The sequence below is a fragment of the Blennius ocellaris genome (genome assembly GCF_963422515.1).
Source record: "Blennius ocellaris genome assembly, chromosome: 2".
In the NCBI taxonomy this organism is placed as follows: domain Eukaryota; kingdom Metazoa; phylum Chordata; class Actinopteri; order Blenniiformes; family Blenniidae; genus Blennius; species Blennius ocellaris.
In genome coordinates this window covers 13,994,340-14,016,803 of record NC_137651.1, presented here as the reverse complement: position 1 = coordinate 14,016,803, position 22,464 = coordinate 13,994,340, and the positions used below count along the sequence as shown (strand labels likewise).

The following is a 22,464-nucleotide window of genomic DNA, read 5'->3' as shown; positions in this document are numbered from 1 at the left end:
GCAGGTTAAATAAACCCTGCCTCTGCCTCTCTCTGCTTACTACTACACTATATCACCCAAGTAATATTATGTTATTGAATACTGATAACATTGACGATGTATAGTCCTTGTTCTCAGCCGCTCTCACATTACCTTCCATCACACACTGCTCAGGTATGGGGATCTGTTGCGCCATGCCTTTGCAGAACTCCCTGATAGCCGCCATGTTGTCTCGTAGATGGATGAAGAGTCTGTCCGCCTCCCCCTGCGCCTCCTTCTCTATGTCCTTCCCGCCACTGAGACTGCTCTCAGTCTCTTTCAGTGGCTTGTCCAGTGGAATGGTGATGGTTGGGGGGCGGTCACCTGCCACTTTCCTCTCAGGAGGTGATGCGTCTTGGTGGTTCTTGCAGTTTGGATTGGCCAAAGCGGAGGAGAAGGTGTTGTCTATACTGAGCTCCACGGCCTCGCCATCCTCCCCCGTGTCGGAGTTGATTGAGCGTGAACGCACAGCATGGAGCGCAAGACTCTTTGACCTGTAAAGACAACAAAATGACAACAGGAAAAATGCTGTTAAAATATTCTCTATACCTCTATTTTCCAGTCCTGCTTCATTGGAGCACATAATAAGTAATAGGATTGAAAACTGCAGAGTGAATCAGATCATAAGCGTGAACCGAAGACACCACTTGGATAAGGAGCAAAACATCCTTCGACACATATGAACTACTCCAGGTCACCTGATTCCATCGGCTCAATGGCAATTCTTCTAGCAGTAGCTTGATCTTTACTGAAAATTTGAAAAGTTTGTAATTTTTGTGATTAATCCTTGAATTCTCTGGACTTTTTGTGTGTCTGAAGAAGAGAACGTCACTGGAGGATTACAGGCTCAAGCACATAATTTACTAAACATAGAAATCGTCTTCAAATAACGTTTAACTTTGATTGAATACAATTTACTGCTGAAAAGAAAATAGCAGTTTTTACCATTTGGGCATTGTTAATGTTTTATGAAAGGATTCCGTACTCTTGCTTCATCATGCACTCCTCAGTGGCATTGCTACTGAGACCAGTAAATCCAACATTTCTAACATTTACCCTTTTGCTTAATGGCTTTTTTTGTTACTTTTCAATACAGCCTGAAGTGAGACGGAAAGTCTCAGTTTCTAAGACACTGTTTATTCCCCCACTCAAACAATTATTCCTCATGGGTTTCCTTGATTGATCTTTGAAGAAAATATGAATTTGTTAATTCATTAGGCAGCAATCACAGTTGACAGTGCAATCCAGTTTCCTGCATTGACAAGAGCACATGAGACAAAAGACTGAAACAAGAGTTTCCAATTCAAGATTAAACATCAAACTAAATAAATCGACGTGACATCCAATTTTTTTAAGCATTTACTCAAATTGAGAGCAACAACCAGTTTGTTGTCGGGAGTAAAACAACAAGATAAACTAAAACTGATGTGAAAAAAACAATTAATAACAAAGCAAATAATCTTAAAATATCCCAACAGTAAAAAGAAAACTGCTAACATGATGGAAAACTGAAACTGCAGGCTTTGCTTATCCAGCCAGGATTGGCTCAGACAATAAAAGGAGATCAACACATATGACATAACCATGAGACATGGATTCTGGGGCTTCTGTGGCTGTAGCCGGTAGACACTGTGTTTTCATGTAACAATAGACACGGGCATAAGTCAACTTTGCCCACTGTGGACTAAAGTACTTCATAACCTAGTGTTTCCCAACATTTTTTCCTTGGATCCCCTACAGACTGTCTTCCTAAAATTAAAGGCCATGTACAACCTGCGTTGGGTAACAGTTCTCTGTCTTCATTAATTCTCAGTATGTCTTCAAACTTATTATTGCCATTAGGCATCACTATGTTGCCAGTGAATCAAGTCCTTTAAATTGAGAAGTAGACTCTCTTTAAGTCAGATTTGTTATTCAACATAGTCCTCAGATGACTCTGTGTGGAGTCATAAACCAAAGTTACAGACCCGAATATTAGCTTCTTTTTACACTGCATGCTTCTGCAATTTCTCCCCCACAGAGTAAATACGTCCAGCCAACCACAATAGATCAGTTGTTTGATTACTACGAAACCCAATTCTTATTCTCTCTTGCCTATTGTAGTTTGTTTGTTTGTTTTTTTGTTTTTTATAAGACTGAACAAGGGTCAATACGTGTACCCTGTGTGCAGTCCAGTGCCTCAAACTGAGAATCACTGAATGATATGGTATTTTATAAAAATGCTTATTTGCTTCTATCACTTTAGGTTTTATTTGTTAAACGTTACAGTGTTGGATAAAAAATTTCAGACTCAACTCTTTGATTTCAATGAAACCAGAAAATGAGAAGAATGGTTAAAAAAAATTCAATATAAGTTCTGTATGAGATGTAAACTTGGCTTAATGTGCCTCACATACTAAAATATAGGACTCAGCTCCATTCCTACTGTAATTAAAAAAACAGGGTGGTTTTGTGAGTTCAGTGTTTTTTACAAAGACCATAATGCCGAGGATGTCAAACTATTTTCAGTTAGTGTAGCTTAATAAGCTATAAACACAAACAAGTCCATTTTTCTTAGTTTTAGTCCAAAATCCCACTTAAACATAAAGAAAATGTCAACTTGTTCTTACAAAACCTGATCTGGATGAATTTTCATGAGAACTATTTGAGGATTTGACAGCCCTCCACCAAGTCATGTGCTCACTGTCTCCTTCTCTTCTTTTTAATAAACAATATTGTTTTCAATAAACAGGCACAGAAGGATGTCTTCTTGACAGATGGCCTCGTATACAATCTTCCTGGCTGCACAGTGACAGTGATAACAGCCCGTCCTTCATAAAAAACAAGTAAAACTATCCAGTCGGATTAAAGTAGCTGCTCAGGAGGCTCATGTTAATGCTACATACTAACTGACCTGTTGAATCTCATCTCGCGTCTCTCCTCCCTGAGAGCTTGGCTCAAGCTGAACCGTCGCTGGGGAACTGAGGAATCTTCCTTCACCTCCTCCTCCTCTCCCTCCTCCTCCTCCTCCTCTTCTTCGCCGGCCTCCCCCAGTTTCTCCTCGAAGGCCTGGATCTTCAACTGAAGCCGCTGCTCCGACAGCCCTCCTCTTCCCGCTCCGCCACAAGAGAGGGACGCGTGGTGAGACGGGCACGCATCGTCCAACCTTCAACACAAACACACAGAGACAGGCGGGATTTCAGGAGTGTGAGATCGAGCTGAAGGGACACATTTTCTTCGGTCTTCCCCTCTCACCTCCCATGTCCATCTGTTTTGTTGATGACCGTCTCTCACCCACCTCTCATGACCTCTACCCCTCTTTTCCTTTTTTTTCTTCTTCCATAAAAGGCCTTCAGATATTCCAACTTGTTTGATGGAAGAGGACTTCTGCATGCCCTATCGTTGTTTTTTTTCTGCGTGTCCTCACCCCCTCCTGCTCCTTCACTAATAAACCAGCATGTCTCTCCCAATCCTTCGTTCCCTCCATCTTCCCTCCAGAGGACCTCAAGCAAAGCCTCTGGAAGCCTCCAGTGTTTCACACACTGTTCTTATTTCAGAGAGCTATGCGTGTGACTCCCACACTGCAGCCAGATGAATCCTAGTCAACTTATGAACATTAACACGCAAATGCATGCACGCAGTGTCCTGACGGGACATCCTCTATGCAGCCCTTTTCATGGTTCCCACCAATTAAAAACAACATGTGACAGAAGTCACTGGGGGACAGAATCAGACATTAGAAATGTAAAAAAGTGTTTCAGTGATCTTCAGTGCATCCGGAAAATATTTACAGCATTTCACTTGTTTTTTCCCCAACATTTTGTTATGTTACAGTCTTGTTCCAAAATGCATTAAATACACCCCCCCCTAACAATTATACACACAACACATCCATATTGACAACTTGAAAAACATTTTTGAGATTTTTGCTAATTTATTAAAAAAAAAAAAAAGAAAAGAAAAGAAATCACATGTACATAGGTATTCCCAGCCTTTGCTCAGTACTTTGTTGATGCACCTTTGGCAGCAGTTACAGCCTCAAGTCTTTTCGAATATGATGCCACAAGCTTGGCACACTTATCTTTGGGCAGTTTGGCCCATTCCTGCTTTGCTACTCCTCTCAAGATCCATTGGGTTGGATGGGAAGCATCTGTTCACAGCCATTTTCAAATCTCTCCAGACATGTTCAATCTGATTCAAGTCTGAGCTCAGGACATTCGCAGAGTTGTCCTGAAGCCTCCTTTGATATCTTTGGCTGTGTGCTTTGGGTCGTTGTCCTGCTGAAAGATGAAACTGTCACTCCAGTCTGAGCTCACGGGTGCTTTGGTGCAGGTTTTTTATCCAGGATGTCTCTGTATATTGCTGCATTCATAAGCATTCAAAAAGCCACTGAAAAACATCCCAACAGCATGATGCTGCCACCACCATGCTTCACTGTCGGGGTGCCTGGTTTCTTTCAATGTGACGCCTGACAGTCACACCAAACAGTTCAATCTTTGTCACATCAGACCAGAGAATTCTATTGCTCATGGTCTGAGAGTCCTCCAGTTGTCTTTTGGTCTGCCATGTGCCTTTCACTAAGGAGTGGCTTTCATCTGGCCACTCGACCATACAGACCTGATTGGCGGATTGCAGCTGAGAGGTTGCCCATCTGGAAGGTTCTCCTCTCTCCACAGAGGAACTCTGGAGCTCAGATCAGAGTGACCAACAGGTTCTTGGTCCGAAAAAAAATTTCTTTGGCCAGTTCTGTCTGGCTGAAGAAAATTTGGTTCGGCTGTGCCAACCGTCCGGGAGGAAGTATCTCGGCGCCACACTGCGGAACCTCCGGCACTGATGTTTGCTGCACATGCATGTTCCAGCTCGCGAATGACTGTTTTCTTTTAATCATGTTTAGCATGTAACCTCGCTGCTGCATGAGCGCTGCAGCTCGTTAACATGTGGAAGCTGAACTTTTCTTCTTGTTCTCATGGGTTCTTAGGGGAGTATGCAGAGGCCTTACGGCTCTACTCCCCCGATCGCTCAGTTCAGATGGCCGGCCAGGTCGAGGAAGAGTCCTGCTGGTTCCCAACCTCATTCACTTACAGATTATAGAGGCCACTAAGCCCATTGGGACCTTCAAAGTAGCAGAAAGTTTTCTGTAACCTTCACCAGATTTGTGCCTCGAGATGATACTGTGCTGACATGCACCGTCAACTGTGGGACCTTATATAGACGAGTGTGTGTCTTTCCAAATCATGTCCAATCATTTGAATTTCCCACAGGTGGACTCTAATGATGCTGCAGGAACATCTCAAGGATGACCAGTGGAAACAGGAAGCACCTGAGCTCAATTTTGACCTTCATGTTGAAGGCTGTGAACACTTATGTATATGTGATTTTTTTTTGTTTTTAATACTTTTGCAAACATCTCTCAAAACGTTTTTCACGCTGTAATTATGGGCTGTGATGTGTAAAAATGTGTAAATATGTAAAAAAGATTTTAATCCATTTTGGAATAAGGCTCTAACATAACAAACTTAGGAAAAGGTAAAGCACTGTAAATACTTTCCAGATATACTATATGAATAAATGTTTGAATAAAGCCAGATTTTTTTCATATTTACAGAAATGTGTATACATCTGTGGATTCAAGATGTGTATCCTCTTGAATCCGAGTAACTTTAAAAGTTAAGGATTCATCTCTACTGAAGCAAAACAGCAACATTTTAGAGTTTATTCCTTGACCCTAAGTCTCCAACAAACGTTTTTAAAAGAAGGGAAACACTTTCACTGCACCTTTCAACACTTAATGTAATGATTTAACAATAAAGGGAAGAAGATTAAGAAAGAAGAAACCACAAAACTGAGCAACTTCCTTTCCTGGAGCAGTGGCTGCTTCCTCTGTACAGACGTTATTTAAAGATGTGGAGTTTCTTCCATTGTTTAGATGTGATCTTGCCATGTCCTGCCTCCTCGAGCACAGAACTGTGACGCCTGTCTCACTTCAATCCCGTAAATGTTGAATGAAATGAGAAATGACCAGTCAGCCGGAGGTCAATTCGAAAAGCCTCACATATGCATCTGATTTAGAAGTACATATGGAAGTGGCTTGGATCTGATTTGACATAGAGAGGAAAAAGAAAGTTTTGTGCCATTCAGACTGTCAAAAAACATCAGATATGGGTCACATAGGAGCAAAAAAGTCCAATTTAGGCCACTTTCGCCCGCAGTGTAAATGGAGCCAGCGATAAAGCAACAATGTAGCATATTTGCTAACGAAAGCAAATCAGGACAACACTGATAATGTATCCATAGTGAAGGTATATGAAGCATGTTTATCTCTTGCCTGTTAGCCAGTGTTAACATTATACAGTAGTTGCTGACCTGCAGTGTGTGGCCGTTTTCTCCTCCAGCCGCCGCCCCAGCAGCCTGGCTATCGCTGTGAACGAGTTGCTCATCCGGTAAATGTCTTTCCCACAGCCGCCCAGCAGAGAAGGGTAGCGGTCAGTCAGCGCTCTGATCTCCAGCAGCAGGGTGTGATGAAAGCTGTGCTCCATGCTGCCCAGAAGGGACACCAAGTACACCAGTGAGCCATGAGCGTGAGTCTGCAGGAAAGAGGTACATTTATATTACGGTAATTGCTTAGAGGTACATGAACACAATTCTTCATTCTTTATATACCGGAGATGAGGTGAGAGAGTTAACGAATGAACTACTATGCCATGTTGGTGTACAACAAGGGGGAAAAAAAACGTTATTTCCAAAAAGTACTCTGACAGAGTCTGTCCAGTTAATTCCTGTTTACAGATGTTGTCATCACAACTTGTCCTATAAACCTGCCTCGTTTATAGCACAATTTATTGACATCATACATTTCAGCTCCAGGGCTGTAAGACACATGCTACTCGATTGCATTTCACCCACCACACAATATTTTGGTGCAAAAAATAAATACATGAAAGGAATCAACATCTTTTGTTGATCGTTTTGTTGACCGTGCAACATGCCGGTTTGAAAGTGAAGAAAATGAAAGCCGAGTGGAACCCGTCTCTTCTTATCTTTCCAACAAGCATCACAAATGTGAACACTGCCAGAGTACAACAGAAAATGGGAATAGTGACCTGTTATGACGAGGTTTTGGAAGTACTCTTATGTTTGTGAATTTATATATTTTTTTATCAAATCAACACACATTAGTTCTGCACGTCCAGTCAGTTATGAGTTTGGTGTAACTTCTTTTGTTTCTAAATCACGATGAACAATAATAAATACAAACACATGCAGTTGGCTCTGAGCAGACTTACAAAATATAAACTTTTTTAGTTTTGTTTTTTCCCCCTTCAGTGGAGTTTCTTCTCTTCATTGAGTTTGAAAACACCCACATTTCATAATTTTCTACTTTTGGTATAAACCAAAGCCAAAGCATATACAACCTGCTTGCCGCTGACACTGAGGGATATAAACAGTGTTACACAAATAACAGCTCAGGACTTTCTTTTATATGCACAGGTGTCTCAAATCATAATCTATGTCTGTTTAAACATATCCCTGAATTTCATCACAGCTTAAAATGCAAGATTTAATTCTAAACCTTTTTTTTTTTTTTTTGAGAGGAGAACATTTGAAAGTGGTACAAACCTGTCAAATGAGAAATCACAGAGACAAACTAAGGTGACATGATTCAGTAACTGCCCTCTGGCTCTGTTTGAGGGTAAATCCAAAGCTAAACATCCCCATCTGGGTGGACCACAACAAAAAGCTAGATTTTATTCTACGCTTGTGAAAACTGATCATGTAACGAGAACAGTCTCTTTCCTCTTGCAGATGAGACGGGCCGATGGGGGGGCAGAAGGATGGATGAAGGCGTCCTGGGCTCAAACACACCTTGTAACAAGAGAGGAATGCAGTCATTGCATAGTTCAGGCATGTTTCACTACCACTTTGGAGGATCCTAAATTTAAACAGGGCTCGTAAAATGGCCAGAAAAGGCATAAGCTGACTTTATACCGTAAGAACATGCCAAATCTGTATTTCGATCGGACCGGGAAGAGTGCTAGTAATGCAACACAATTAAAAAAAACAACCAAAAACTCAGCCTTGATTTGCAGTCCTAAATGCTACAATGCATTAAAAGAAAACTAAACTGTTGGATAAAATTCTGCCAAAAATGACGATAAAAATGTTTGTAACTATGCGTTTTTATGCTTTCAGCCAAAAGTGCCAATCTGGAGAAGAGTGATACATACGTGAGGACACAAATCACTTTTCCTCTCTCATTTGAGCATAAACGCACACATAAACATCCTCTGTGAAATACACACCTTAACTCATTCATTTTCTCTCTTTGCCATTATCATAAATCCAGCAGCAGTGGGAGTCGCTCTCCTCTGAAAGCTGGCCATGCTTTGGTGCACAAAATAAAGAAAGCAAAGAAAGAAAAACATTGCGCCGCTCTGGTGACGAGCCAAATCCTTCCACTGCTCAATAACCATTTCATGTTCCTCACTCAATTTCTTTCCTTGTTGCTCTGTCACTTACCAGTCGTTTCCTCTGGTTTTCCAACAGGACACTGATAACTGTGCTTTCCTTGGAGCTCCAGTCTGGCATATACATGGACTTTACTAATGAAGTAAATTGGTGCTTTATAGATATTTTTTTAATATAAGTAGTACATTATTGGTACTTTATTTTTTATATACTAATACTGGTACTTAGTTAATACTTTTTTTTAACTTTAATTTAATTTAACTCTTTCTTGAACTCTTGAACTATTTTCAACTACAAATTCTTAAACATTTTTCAAACTACTACACCTTAAACTTTTTTAAACTACCAGTTGTTCAACTTTTTTAAACTATAAGTCTATTAAATTCTTCTTCTTCAGCTTATAAAAATAATAAAAAGTGTGGCACAACATTTACACAATAATTGCCTCAACTATAATACAGTGGGACATTTCTTCACTTGAAACCATCCAAACAAGGTCAGGGAATCTCAGTGGCGTTTGTAAAATTAGCACACGCATTTAATGTTTAATGATGTTTAGTCAAGTTAGGCCAATAAAACACCTGGAAGGCTTGTGTGGATTTTTGCCTCTCTTGAATACTGCCTTTAATCCCAATGCTCAACCTCTTTGCTCAAATCACCAGAAATAGTTTTGCCATATCAAAATATATCTGCTCAATGCCAGAAGTTTATATCCATAAAGCACAATTTCAATTTAAAAAAATATCGCAAGCTCATACGAGTGCTGCTCTGGCTGCACAGCTCTGTGAAAAATGCTGAATATTCGTACTGCAACAAATAAATAAATGATACTACCAGGGGGTATATTTACCACAGGGCTTAGTAGTGTGTGGGGTATAGTGTTTATTAATGGGTTATATATTGAGATTCAACAAGCTGAAGTTCCAGAAACAAAATATAGAGCAAGTTTCTTCAGGAGATGAAGGGATCCAGAGAAAGTTGTGCAATCATGTGTGTGTGTGTGTGTGTGTGTGTCGGGCACAAACACAAACCCAGAGGAGGCAGCCCTCTCCACTGCCATCACCAGGAGGCCTCTGCTGGGGCATTTCCCAGAAAGCATGGGTTATTTTCCAAATAGTTCCAATGTGAAGAAAGACAGGACACCAAACTCTGAAACACTCTGTATGTGTGAGTCTGTGTGCGTGCTGAAGCTGGGTTGGCGGGTATATTGACAAGAAGATTGAGGACGAAGCGTTGCCGTGGAGAAACAGAAAGCTTCATTGTGGTTTCCAGGTTGCCTGATTTTGTGTGCGTGTGTAGAGGGTGGGGGGTGGGGGTGGGGGGGGACTTTATCTACAGACAGCCATGATGTTTTTTCCCGTGTTGCTAATTTCCCTCAAATTGTTGTTAAACTACCCTAAATGCACCCAGAGGAGACGAGAGCGTGGGAGCCCTCACCTGTCACTTCGGTCCCTCTGAATGCGCATGCACGCATTGATCACAACTTTGTGACTTCACGGTGCAGGTTTCTGTGTTACATTTAAAAAGAAAAAAATCCTGACTAACATAACATTTTGAATTACTTTCAGATGGGAAGGATGTGTAATACAAACAGAACAATTGTAACTGAGTCGAATAAACATAATGATGTTCAGCAGATACAATTTCAACAGTTTGAGTTTGAAAAATAAGTTCACGTATTCGATTATTTGATTTCGTAGAAGACCAGAGGTCTGCTTTCTTTTTACAAATTAAAACAATAAAATAAGCTCTGCTGGCTGTAGTGAACAACTACGTCCATACATTTAATGCTGCGGCTGTCAACAGCCGCAGCATTAAATGTATGGACTATGTTGTGGTAACTGGTCCCAGACTTGGTTCAGATGAGTCTATAAGACAGTAGCTCAGTTTTACATAAAACTATGAAGAGGGTCAGATGGTGCCCACACTCAAGATTCATGGTCTTGACTATAATTTCTTCCAAGGCGAAAAGCTCTTGATATCCCGTTTGTTCCTTCCAGCCTGCATTGATTGCCCATGGTGCCCAATACTTTGGGAAATTTCCACTCCTCTGTGGTTGGTCACATCCACCTGTTCTTGACTCCAGTATCTCCTAGACCTTCTATCAAGTATTTTTTATTTCAACTCAGCAGAAATTCAGCTGAAAACAACACCTTATCGGGCACCTTGATTCTCTCGAAGCCTCACATTTAGGTCACCCTACCCTCCAGCAACCCCGTCGCAAGGCCAGTTTATGGCTGGACTTCCTATAACAAAATGAACAGCAGCACCTGCTCGATGATGAGTTAATGATCCCTGTAAACATTGAACACACTGTGGTGGGAATGATAATCCCTGATACAAACTAATCTGCACCAAGTAACACTTCTGGGACTACATTGTCCTGTTAATGCAGTGATTGGTCCAAAAAGTGCAATTTCTCCCTAAGTCAAACATTTACCACAATATTCTAATCAGATTCAAACGTAACATGCTGTGAAGTGATCAATAAGTAAATAGTCTGACTTTTATTCTTGATGCATAAGAATTGAGACCAAGAGAGGAAGAAACTCGTGTGTTCATGCTTTATAAGGAACTAGGATAACCATTTCAAAGGCAAATCATTTGAATCTGCGACCACTGGGATGGCATGATTGATTGATAAATACATCACCTATAAGCAACGAAACTCTCATCCTGTTTTCTGAATCACAAGTAGAATTCCGCGTGTACGACCCAATCCGTCTGCAGCCATGCCACCGAGCAGCTTGCTCCATTTCTTACGCAGAATTTCAGACTCTAATGACTCATTGAGTAAGTGACATCATGCCAGGTAAACTGCCCGACCACCTCAAACTTAGCTGTAATTTAACTCAGTATTTGAACCCATGGCATTCTTACTGCGGTGAGAGCTTTAACCAATGCTCAGCTATGTGGCCCTGAACTTCTGTCGGTAAAACCTCACCTCACTGATGACTCCCACAGCACTATGGATCTTGGCCACGTGACCCAGGAAAGCTGGAGAATGCTGCCCGATGATCCTCAGTGCTGGGAGGAAGTTGACCAACGAGGAAGGGCTCGCCTGCGACACGTCCACCAGTGCCCCCAATAGAGCCTCGGTCAAAGACTGGTCCGCTAGGTAGCTGACCAACACATTCACCTGAGGGCTCAACATCTGCACGGATAAGAGAGAGAGAGAGAGAGAGAGAGAGAGAGATTGAATGAAAATGCAAAGAAAACTGCAACTGAGTTACTCTTTTCGAATAATTATTCTAATATCAAAATACTGTTTGTGAATCAGAAATGATTCCAAGTCAACTTGCGCAATACTGAGTTTCCATGTAAGTGTCGTATTAAATGTCTCCAAAAAGGCAGGCATCATTTCGAGTAAGTGAACACCAGCATGCAAACCATGTGGTACGTGCTGTGACGAGCACAGTTACAATCACAGCACAGCTATTTTGTGGGGTCTGTGTGGGGGGTGTAGATTAGAATAATTCCAGATGGCTGCTTTTGTTTCTCCACTGACTGGGAATAACTGTGTTTTACCACCATGTGCTGCGGTACTTCCCCGCTCCCCCCCATGTAGAACATCAGTGGCTCTGCTCGAAAAAGACGCAGGATTGAGGGAATTCCTGCTGGGAAATGCGTGTTTCAAAGCAATCCGTCAGAACTATCTTTGTCCCTGACAGTTTGGCTGCAATTTGGCTCGTTACCGGTTCAAATTGCAAAAGGCTCTGCTGAAGGTTTTACTGAGGATATAAAAAGCCACACACATATTTTACTCTGTGCCCGTGCCAAGCTTAATAAAAACACAATGAGGTCTTATAATACACTTATTTAAGTCACCAAAAGGTGACTATTTTGAATTACCCACACTTTATGGAATGGCACACAACGCAGTAATAAATAGAAACATCACAAATGCTCACAAGTGGATGTTGCTCGGCAACCATTTGAATTAGTCTGATTAGGTGTTGCTGCTCGGGGGACTCCAGCTGTGACATCATTGCGGTCAAGTTGCCAAGGTGATGGTGGATTGTATCTGGTTGTTGAGGGTAGACCGAAGGCAGCACTCGTAGCAGCATGTGGTTACCTGCCAAACAGACAGAAAAGCCATTTCATCGAGACACCTTTAAAAATATGGACACAAAATTTCTAAATCTGAGAAAACATTATTCAAAACACAGACTATCGATACTTGATTTAACACCAGACATGCTTTATCACAGAAGATGAGCAATTACTGATGAGCAATCTTGACTCACAACGAGAAATCTCCAGTTTGATTCCAAGCTTGGAAACCTTCCGAACTGATTTTTCAATGTTTCTCCCTGTTTGTGGGTGAATTTTCACTGGATACTGCAGTTTACCCTGACAATCCAAAAACAAGTGTTTGAGGCCAATTGGTGAATCTAAGTTGCCCCACAAATTCGAAATTGCAGATAGTGTGTGTGTGTGTGTGTGTGTATGTATGGTACTGCAGAAACTTGCTGATTTTATATCGCTGTGATATTTCTATGTTGTCTTCATACTGTATCATTAATAATAATCCATAAATGCATGTTCTCATTTGTTCAGGTGTGTTGCAGAATGTACAATGTCCACGCTGTATCACATTCTGCAACATTTCTCTTTGTATAAGTATAAAGTTTCTATTTGATGGAGTTAAGTTTCATGTGAGCTCACTGTGGTTTTTACTTGTGAGCCATTCAAGTCACAGCTTCAACATCAACATTGTCCGTGGTGAAATTGCCAGTTTATAATGGTAGATAAGCTTGAGAACCAAAATGACTGAAAATATGTGATTACATTGTTTTAAAACCACAGCTGGTTTTGTGAAATTGTTGTGGCTAAATGTTGTTTACTTAATCATCTCCCAGCTACTTTTTGTAAAAAGTGTTTTGTGTGATTGTAAAGCAATCAAATATATTTACTTTTTGGGTTCTTACAAATAACTTTGGCTTCCCCAAAAAACCTTGCAAAAATTGCACATGTAACTTGCTCAATCACTCGGTTTTCTTAGGCACCACATTCACAGATTGTGAACAATTAACTTGGTGACTGATTTTTATCACTGTCAAGTAATTAAACAGGCAAAAATATGATAAAAACACCAAGATTGCATATAAATACCACAAACATGTGCAAAGACCAGAACTATGCCAAGTTGTGAAATTGAGAAATGTTGGTGACACTGGTGCTGGTAAAAACTAAGCCAGAAGTGACACATAACTGAACATGAAAGCAAATCAGCTACAAAGCCCCCAGCATTACCCAGAAGCCACTGCCTGAGCAATGAAACATATTCAAATGATTCAGCAAAATCCTGTATTTTCAGAGGACACACCAATTGCTGGTGAGAGTGTAGGGATTTTCTATGATGAAAAAAGGCACACCACCATCTGTATTGTGCATTCTAATGGACTGCCGAAAGTTTCCTTTGGAATTGATCTGAGCAGTGGAATAACGGCTGATGTCAGAAAAATTAAAGGCTTGAAACCATGAGGTGTTGATATTTGGGGATTTATTCTCATGATCCTTAAATTATCAGTATCTGCGAAACAGATGGAACGCAAGATAATAAAAACATGGAACATGGACTGGAAATAAAAGAAAGACGTCAGTGGAAGTTTAAGGGATTTAATCATTAATCGAGAATGTCCAATGAAAACGCTTGACTGATTATTACAAATAAAATACGATTTCAAACAATACTGACAACTAAGGCTGCATTAAAACTGTCAGTGTAATGTGACCCAATTCCAATTGTGTTGCTCATATGTGGCACAGATCAGATATGTGTTGTGACAGTGTAAGCAGGGAAACCACACATGCACTCTGATATTTGGAGATTGAATACAGGCCTTATTCATTATAGAAATAAATCCGATGTGTATCGGATATATGCCAACACAACTGCCATTTAACCAGGCTGATCGGATTTGCTTAACATTACGTCTCTCACGTCATCAAATGTGCAGCGATCTTGCTAAGGAGGCTGAGGAGGCCACATGACTTCTCCATCTTTGGGAAGAACAGGAAATAATAGCAACACATGCAATAGAGACAATTATGGCCCTTTTCTTCCTTGTCTGCCTAAAAGTCCTTGTAATGTTTGGTGACCTTCTTTGGCACTGCGACATTAGAATCAAACATACGTAATCCTCCATGGCTTTGCAGTTAGCGCCTGTCTCAAAAGAAGTCTTGAAGTTTGTAAATATCAGAAGTAGGCGCACGCGATGTTTCTGAGTATTGTAGGTAAGGGTAATCGTGAGGATAAGATGTGGATCACTTGATAAAATAAAATTGGCTTCAGGCAGGAAACATGGTCTGAGCATCGAGACTGGCAGCGTGAATGCAGCCTAAGATTTGACTTCAGGTACGAGTAAGTTACAAGTTACTTTACTAGTAGCTGCAATAAGCATGTATGGAAGGAACTTTTGTGTTACTTTTAAATGTCTGCCAAGGCTGGTTTTAAGATTGTGTACAATGGTGTGTGAATGTGTGTGTGAATGGGTGACTGTGATGAACCATGTAAAGCACTTTGGGGGCTGATCACACGACGGAAAAGAGCTTTATAAGTGAAGTCCATTTACCGTTTACCATGTACATTGTTGTTTTGTTGTAGTGATACTATGACGAATGAGCTGAATGTAGCTGAAGTTACATCAGGTAGTTGGAGGAAGATGCTCTATAATCTGGATGTTTGGTTCATAGAGGAAACAGATTTATGATATAACAACAAAGAGAAGAGGCATCAATGAAACAATTTAGATTTAGCACCAACATGCAGACAGCATTGTAAGTCAAAATGTATTTAATGCTTTAGTATTGCTGAGGCTCCTTGTATGCTGATGCCGGGACGACTGCGTTCAGAAAAAATATGGTTTCTATCTTCTTTCTATAATTTGAGGTCACACTGAAGCAAAAGCTAGGAATAAACCTGGGAAAGAAGGTGAGAGAGAGACAGAAGCTGCTCAGCTCGAAAAAGGTATTGAAGAACAAAAGTCACAGGTAACAAAATCCCTCAGGTGTGAAACTGAATTTGTGTGGGTTAAAATTGACTATGAACACAATAATAAACTACAAAAGTCCTTACTGAGATACAGTAACATGTTATTTTTGCAGCCTGTTGTTCCCAGTCCTGTAAATTATCTGAGTATAAAAACATCATAATCATGTTTAATTGCAGGTAATGTTGTCTTTAAAGCTCAATAATTAAAACCGCATGTCTAATTTATTTGTAATAATCATTAGCAAACCTTATCTGCCACTGCTTTTTACTCAGCACAGATACGAGTGATAATTGATTCACGAGGAAAGCCAAAAATGAATCTAATCTCACAAAATGTCCAATTACCATTGAGATGCAAATCATATTTTATGCAATTAAGAATGAGAAACTAAACAACTGGTGTCTGATTTTGAATAAGGAACAGATGTTAGATATTCTTAACATAATTATTGTCTGGCTCCATGCAAACTGTACATGTGTGCTTTATGTCTTACATTAAACTCCATGAACACTCTAATGCCTGTGTGGGCAAACAGACTCAAGATTGAATTTGTGATGGAATCTCTGGCGTCTTTATCTAAGTGAAATTACAAAGAGATAAATTATGTCTGAGAAAAGTCATGACTTGTATTGAAATAATGTTTTTTTTACACCAACGGGTATTGAAGAAGTTAGACTCCACATCTTTCAGAATGATACAAAATTGCTTCGTCAGATGTCTCATGAGGTGTTTTTGATAAAAGAGTTTACTTTTTAATGGAGCGTGCTGAAACAGAATATATGTGTCCTGCTGCAGCATTTGTGACATTAACTATTGTTTCTATTTCATCACTGTCATGGATATCAAAGGGATCTACATTGGATCAAATGTTAAGGAAATATGACAACAACACACTTTTGTCATGCATGAATGCTCCCAGCAGGATCCTCTATAAATTGTTGAAGACAACAGATGATTCACATCCAGAAGTCACTGTAACCACAAGCTGCGAGCTGAAAGTGATAACACAGGACGAGCAGAAAGGACTGACTGTTCTGTACTCTGGTGTGAGAAGCCAGCGGAGGGGGAAATGCAATTTAAATTATGGTCGCTGGCTCTTGTCATGTCCCTTCTGTTGCTTTAAACACAGCTTACACAATGCAACATCACAACCCCCTATACTTTCAACACAAATCACCTTAAAGAGGGACAGATACAGTTCACACACACACACAGAGAGACAGAGAGAGAGAGAGAGAGAGAGAGAGAGCCGGTAATAACCATAAAGCAGAAGTTGTATCATTTACAGGTCTGTTCAGAGGAATGTTAAAAGGCAGGAGGAGAAACACTGAGCAGGATTTATTGAGCTGAACCCCCTGGAGTACCCTTGGCCCTCAAGCTGGCACACGCGCCGCACCCACGCACGCACGCATGCACGCACACACACACACACACTCACACACACAATACCTATATACAGCAGCAGCATGTGAGAGACGCAAAATACTGTACTTGCTCAGCTGCATGTCAGGATCCCTATTTACGCAACTCCCTCTGCATGGAGAATTGCACGCATCCGCCTCCATACCAACAAACACCCAAGCATAACTTTTCAATCCCAGTGAAACATTCTGGAAGGCGACATTGTGAAAGGCTGCTGTGACATTTTACCACAATGAAAAAGAGATGATGAAAAGAAGAGATGATTTTGAAAGTGACCACTGAGTGAGTGTGTGTGTGTGTGTGTGTGTGTGTGTGTGTGTGTGCGTGCGTGCGTGCATGTGTGTGTGTGTGTGTGAGAGAGTGTGTGTGAGTGTGTGTCTGTGGTTCAAATTAAACTTACAACATGACTCCACAAACTTGATCAACTCTGCAGAGACTTCATTAAATCTTTTGGCTCTGACTGTCACATTCCTTCTTTGTCCCTACGATATTAAAATACCTGTGGACATTACCGCTGTAAAGCTCTGAAGTGGACGCTGAAACAGTCTAAGTCATGGGAAAAAAGTATTCTTTGTGTTTTTGCTTTAGATATGACTGAAGTAAAAAAAAAAAAAAAGTACATAAATTTGAAAAGACAATGAAATAATGATCCCCATCAATGATAAAACACTGAACTGCAAGTATTATCATCAGGGTTATGACAAATATATAAACATTAAAGTATTGAACCATTTCCACAATTGATAAGTGAGATTATATTAGGGTGTGGGTGCCGAATGACATGTGAAACTAAGAAACATCGTCATCAAGTAAGTCTTTTTTGACCATTTTAATAACATGGAAGTGTGTGTGAATGAGATTCCACGTAAAGTTTTTATTGATACTCAAACAGGAGTATATACGGATGCGTCCACATTGTTTTCCCGGGTTTGCAATGCTGTGACCCGCTGGAAAGCAACAATCCTGTTAATCCGAGGACATGTTGTCATTGCAAATTACAAGTTTAACTGGAACACTTTCAAACACAAACAGGGATTTACTTTATCTACGTGTTAAAGCATTTCTTGCCCACACATTTTTAAGAACCGAACCTCAAAGCGAACAGGCCTGTTTGAAACTCAGACGTTTGTTTCTCTCTACCCTGTTCTTTTCTCTTACAATATCAATAGTCTCAACCGACACAAACACCCTTGATTGTGGATCTGCAACCCTATCATCAGGAAGTTTCTCTTTCATACTGCCGCCTGTTGCCTACATTGGAAATAGGGCTATCAATAAAACTAAATTGCAAATGGAATCCAGAACGGCTGCAATAGCTGAAGATTCAAAAAGCCAAAGGCTATTTGATTTTTGTGGCGCAAACAGCCGGTAATTGAATATCTGCGCTCTTTGAGATCAAATCAATTATCAATGAATCGACTCTTGTTGCAGCTCAAATACGTGAACATTTTCTTCCAGGCTAATAATGTACATCACTTGCCAAAATAAACTACTAAACTCTAAATTCTGATGCAAGGGAGGTTACTGTACAGGACAGGACTGCTGAGATCAGCACAAATTATATCCTGGGGGCTGTTTCTGCAGAACTTTATGGCTTAAACGTGTTTTCAGCAGCTTCCAGCACTCACTCTAGGCACGTCCTTCAAATCGTATATCACGTCACTCAAATAACCTCAGGTGGGCAAGAAACGGTCGTATCTACACGTGAGAGTCAGGAGACCAAGCTCTCCCTGACAGCCAATATCTTCGATATGCTGCGCATTTTTGCTTCATGAGCGTATTCCACCTCCTTGCAATGCTGTACAAAAAAAACTATTCAAACTATTCAGGCGCATATGAAACATGACTGCCCACATTTCTGGAAGGCCTCCAGTTGTCAGTGTGCACGGAAAGACCCGTAAGGACTCTCCTCACGTGTACACGTGATTCCGAATGTTTCAAGCGTAAAAATATTTTATGTCCGCCGTGCACCATAACTGCAGGCCAGATGGACAGCTGATGGATCCAAAGACGGTCCCTCCAGCAAAGTTTCACCTCCGTGACCGTCGGTCCCCTTTCACCTAGATCACGTCAGGGCTGCAGATTCTCTCCGGCGGCGTGTGGAAGCACCAGAGACACTTTCCACCTGAGAAAAGTCCCAAGCAGATGCATTACTCGGCACTTCTTTCTGCTGAGTCAGCACTTAACTAACCGCACCTGGGGGTGTATTCAATATGCCTGCTTAATGCAATTTATTCTCAGTGTGAACGGTGACTAAAGCATATATAAAGTAGGTCATTTGCATTGAAAACGTAAGTCATGAGAGCTTGTTTCTTTTTTTTTGTCAACTGAAGGCACGTCTTCATGCTCTCACTTTACCTAAAAGCCACTTTCAGCCCAGTACATCTAATCTCTTGTTTCCATTTTCACTGTCTCAAGTAGCATACTTGAACACTCAGACTATGGCGACATACGGTACAAAGTTCATGGTACCAGAGCTCAGACAAGCAGAATCTCAACTCAAAAATAAGGAACCACTAAAAAAAAAAAAAAACCTCACTGATATAATAAGATCCTGTTTGAAGCATGCTGAATTTCATGCTCACACAAAGCCTGCGCCGTCAGTTTGTCCGCATTTCGCAGGTGATCAATTAATAATGACAATACCATAACAGACATTGCATGCAGGAGTATTCAAATGAGGATTTGTGTGCATTGGGCCTTGTTTAAATGAGATTGATCTGCTGGAAATGTATTACTTCTATCTTTAATTGCTTGTGTTCACCACAGAGTGAGGAAGCACTGAGACGCCACATGCTCAAAAAAATGTTTATGCCAAAGAGTTGATTGTGCTGGTGGAGTAAATGGAACACTCTTCAGATTCAAATAAATCAGGAAGAGGGGGAAAAAAAAAACACATTTTAGAAAACATTTCAAGATCTAAGAACAGGAAAAGCTTACTAAGTTTTATTATAATAAAATCGACAAATAAAAGGAATGACACATACAACCATGAATTGATAGTTGTTTGAATCATTTTCTTTTAATGTTCAACTACCAGTCTGGAGGGAAAGTAGTATGTGTAACTGTTATGATCATCCTAACTTCCAGATGGGGTTTTTGAGTACAGAAAGCAACAAACACACAAACAAGAAAGAAAAATGCAATGGGCATAGTTGGATGACACAAGGCAAAAAGTAAAGAATCCACACAACAAATAAGGTAATGTTAATATGTTTATTCTGTTGAAGGGCACATATCTGTTCTTGAGCTTGCATGGAGGATAAATGAGCCTCAAAGCTCCATTATCGTGTCTTAAGAAAAGTTTGCATGTCCGAATGGCCCAATTTAGCTTTTCTGAATATCATAAACCAAAGGTAAACATTTTCTCTGAAGTCACTTGATTGCATCATTGTGTGACTTGAGTTACTGAATAAAGGGGCAGGAAAAACACGGTGATGATTTGGAGTTATTCCAAAGGCTGTAACAAAAGAACTTGGGAGCAATGTATCTCAATTAAGTAAAGTGTAACAGCCTGCTGTATATCTGCTGAAATCGATCAATCACACAGCGTTTTAGTTTGTAGCGCCACAGATAAGTTTCCGACATGTAAAATCATGACAGGACAGCTGTGCATGAAGCGACCAGCAGATGTCAGTACTCCTAAAAGAGAAAACACCTTTTGGTGAAGAATTGTAAGAAAGATTTTCTTGCATTCGTTACAGACAATCTGCGGTCACCAGTTAACTGAACACATGTTTTTCGGAGTGGAGTGCGGTTTGGTGAGGGGAAATCAGAGTACTTGAAGAAGACCCATGCACACACAGAGAGAACATGTAAACTGCACACAGACTCATGAAGACCTGAACAGCATTCATATTGTGAGGTAAGATTATTAACGACTATACAACCGTATGCTACCTGTACACAATCCACAGGCTGAAATACTGACGTGCATATTACACGAGTATTTAAGCCGTTTCGTTCTTGATTTAATCAAATCCCATATGTATTTTATCACAACACATGTACACAAACTGAAAATTACAAAGGAGCATTCATTGTTGCTTTATTCAACCATAAAACACCAGTCAACATCAGTCAACATTTCTAAGATAGAATATTAAACCTTGGACTATGTTCACATGGAGAAGTGGAGATTTAATCTTGATTACACATTTTAAGTTCAGTCCTCATTTTTAATCCCAATTCAGAGTTTTCTTATCTGCATTTGTGAAGTCACTCAAGGACAAACCTTGGCTGACATTAGAAAAAGTTGTCCTTGAAAGACACGGGATTGCTTGATTGATTTCTTTCGCCCAATGTCCCAGAGTAACGGCTCGCAGGCTGTGCGATCCAATGACTTCAATGTGGCCTCAATTGAAAGATTAGTATCATCAAGTTTCCTCTGCTTGTTTATGTGTTGTGATTGATTAGATACAGGCTTGTCCTCTCTTGCTCTCTTGTTTTCTCCTCCTCTACCTTAAAGCAAGGCAGAAGGTGCACAGATGCACTTGAACATGTGCAACATCCTACTGCAAAGCATCGTGGGATTAATCCACTGACAATGCTCTTAGTGCATTGACATATAAATAACAATTTATAATAACAACTCATACATGGATGTGATTCAGCATACATGTAATTGGGGAAATTGTGATCAGATTGACAAAATCCAGGTTTGAGGGCATTTCTGTGCATGCTGCTCTAATGCGTGTGCGTGTGCGTGCGTGTGCGTGTTTTCTCCTTTCATATTCCCTTAGTCCAAACACATGGTAATTAGTAGTATGTGTGAGTGTATGGTCATCTGTTTCTATGACTTTGCCCTGTGATGGTCTGACAAGCTGTCCAGGGTGAATTCTGCCTTGATTTCATCCAGTCCCCTGCCCCCCTATTAGTTCAAGTTTGTATTGAATCTGATTTAGACCTTAAGTTGTTTTTTTGTTTTTGTTTTTTTAAACACACAGAACCGTTTGTGTTGTGGATTCTGTGTCTTTGTTTGTTAACTGGTCTTGGTTAATTGTTTTTGTGAATTAATGCACTGATCTAATTCACCGTTTTAAATTCTAATCTTAAAATTAAAACACATTTGACTCCTCCAGCAAACACTTGTTGCTAAAGCTGCATTATAACACAGTAATAATGCAGTGTCTTTCCTATCATTGTTTTTTTGGTTATTCCAACACTTTTATTTTACTTTTTTTTTTTTTTTTTTTTTTTTTAAATTAAAACAATGTAGGATCTAGCAACAAGATTCAGCCTCAAAAAGAAAAAGGCCCAACTGTGTTTCAGTAGGTTTCTGAGAGGGAGGAAAAACACAGCGCCAGGAACGAGAGACGCAGGCAGACAGAAAGATGGAGGGAGGGGAGCAGGATGAGTATGGGCACATCCTGAAATCACATGAGGAAGTTATTATTTCCATCCCACTGAAAGTACACAAGTGAGTACACACCCAGGCACGCATAGTGTGTTCAGCATTGATGTGCATGCAGTGTATACACATACATATAGGAACACAGAAACTCTGAGAATCACAAATAAATAAAGTGAAGCAGGAGAACAATAAATTCATTTAGAGACACTTAAGAGGCTCTGTTCAAGC

General features: G+C 40.4%; 1 protein-coding gene across 1 annotated transcript in view; it reads right to left on the bottom strand.

Moving 5' to 3' along the window:
- veph1 (ventricular zone expressed PH domain-containing 1) overlaps positions 1-22,464 on the bottom strand; it is a gene marked incomplete at both ends in the record, with an annotated part of 71,071 nt that overhangs the window by 30,089 nt on the left and 18,518 nt on the right. Inside the window, 5 exons of the mRNA XM_080510112.1 lie at positions 133-512; positions 2,912-3,163; positions 6,361-6,581; positions 11,408-11,617; positions 12,375-12,538. Coding sequence (XP_080366238.1) covers positions 133-512; positions 2,912-3,163; positions 6,361-6,581; positions 11,408-11,617; positions 12,375-12,538 — 1,227 coding nt within the window. The remainder of the gene's footprint in view (positions 1-132; positions 513-2,911; positions 3,164-6,360; positions 6,582-11,407; positions 11,618-12,374; positions 12,539-22,464) is intronic.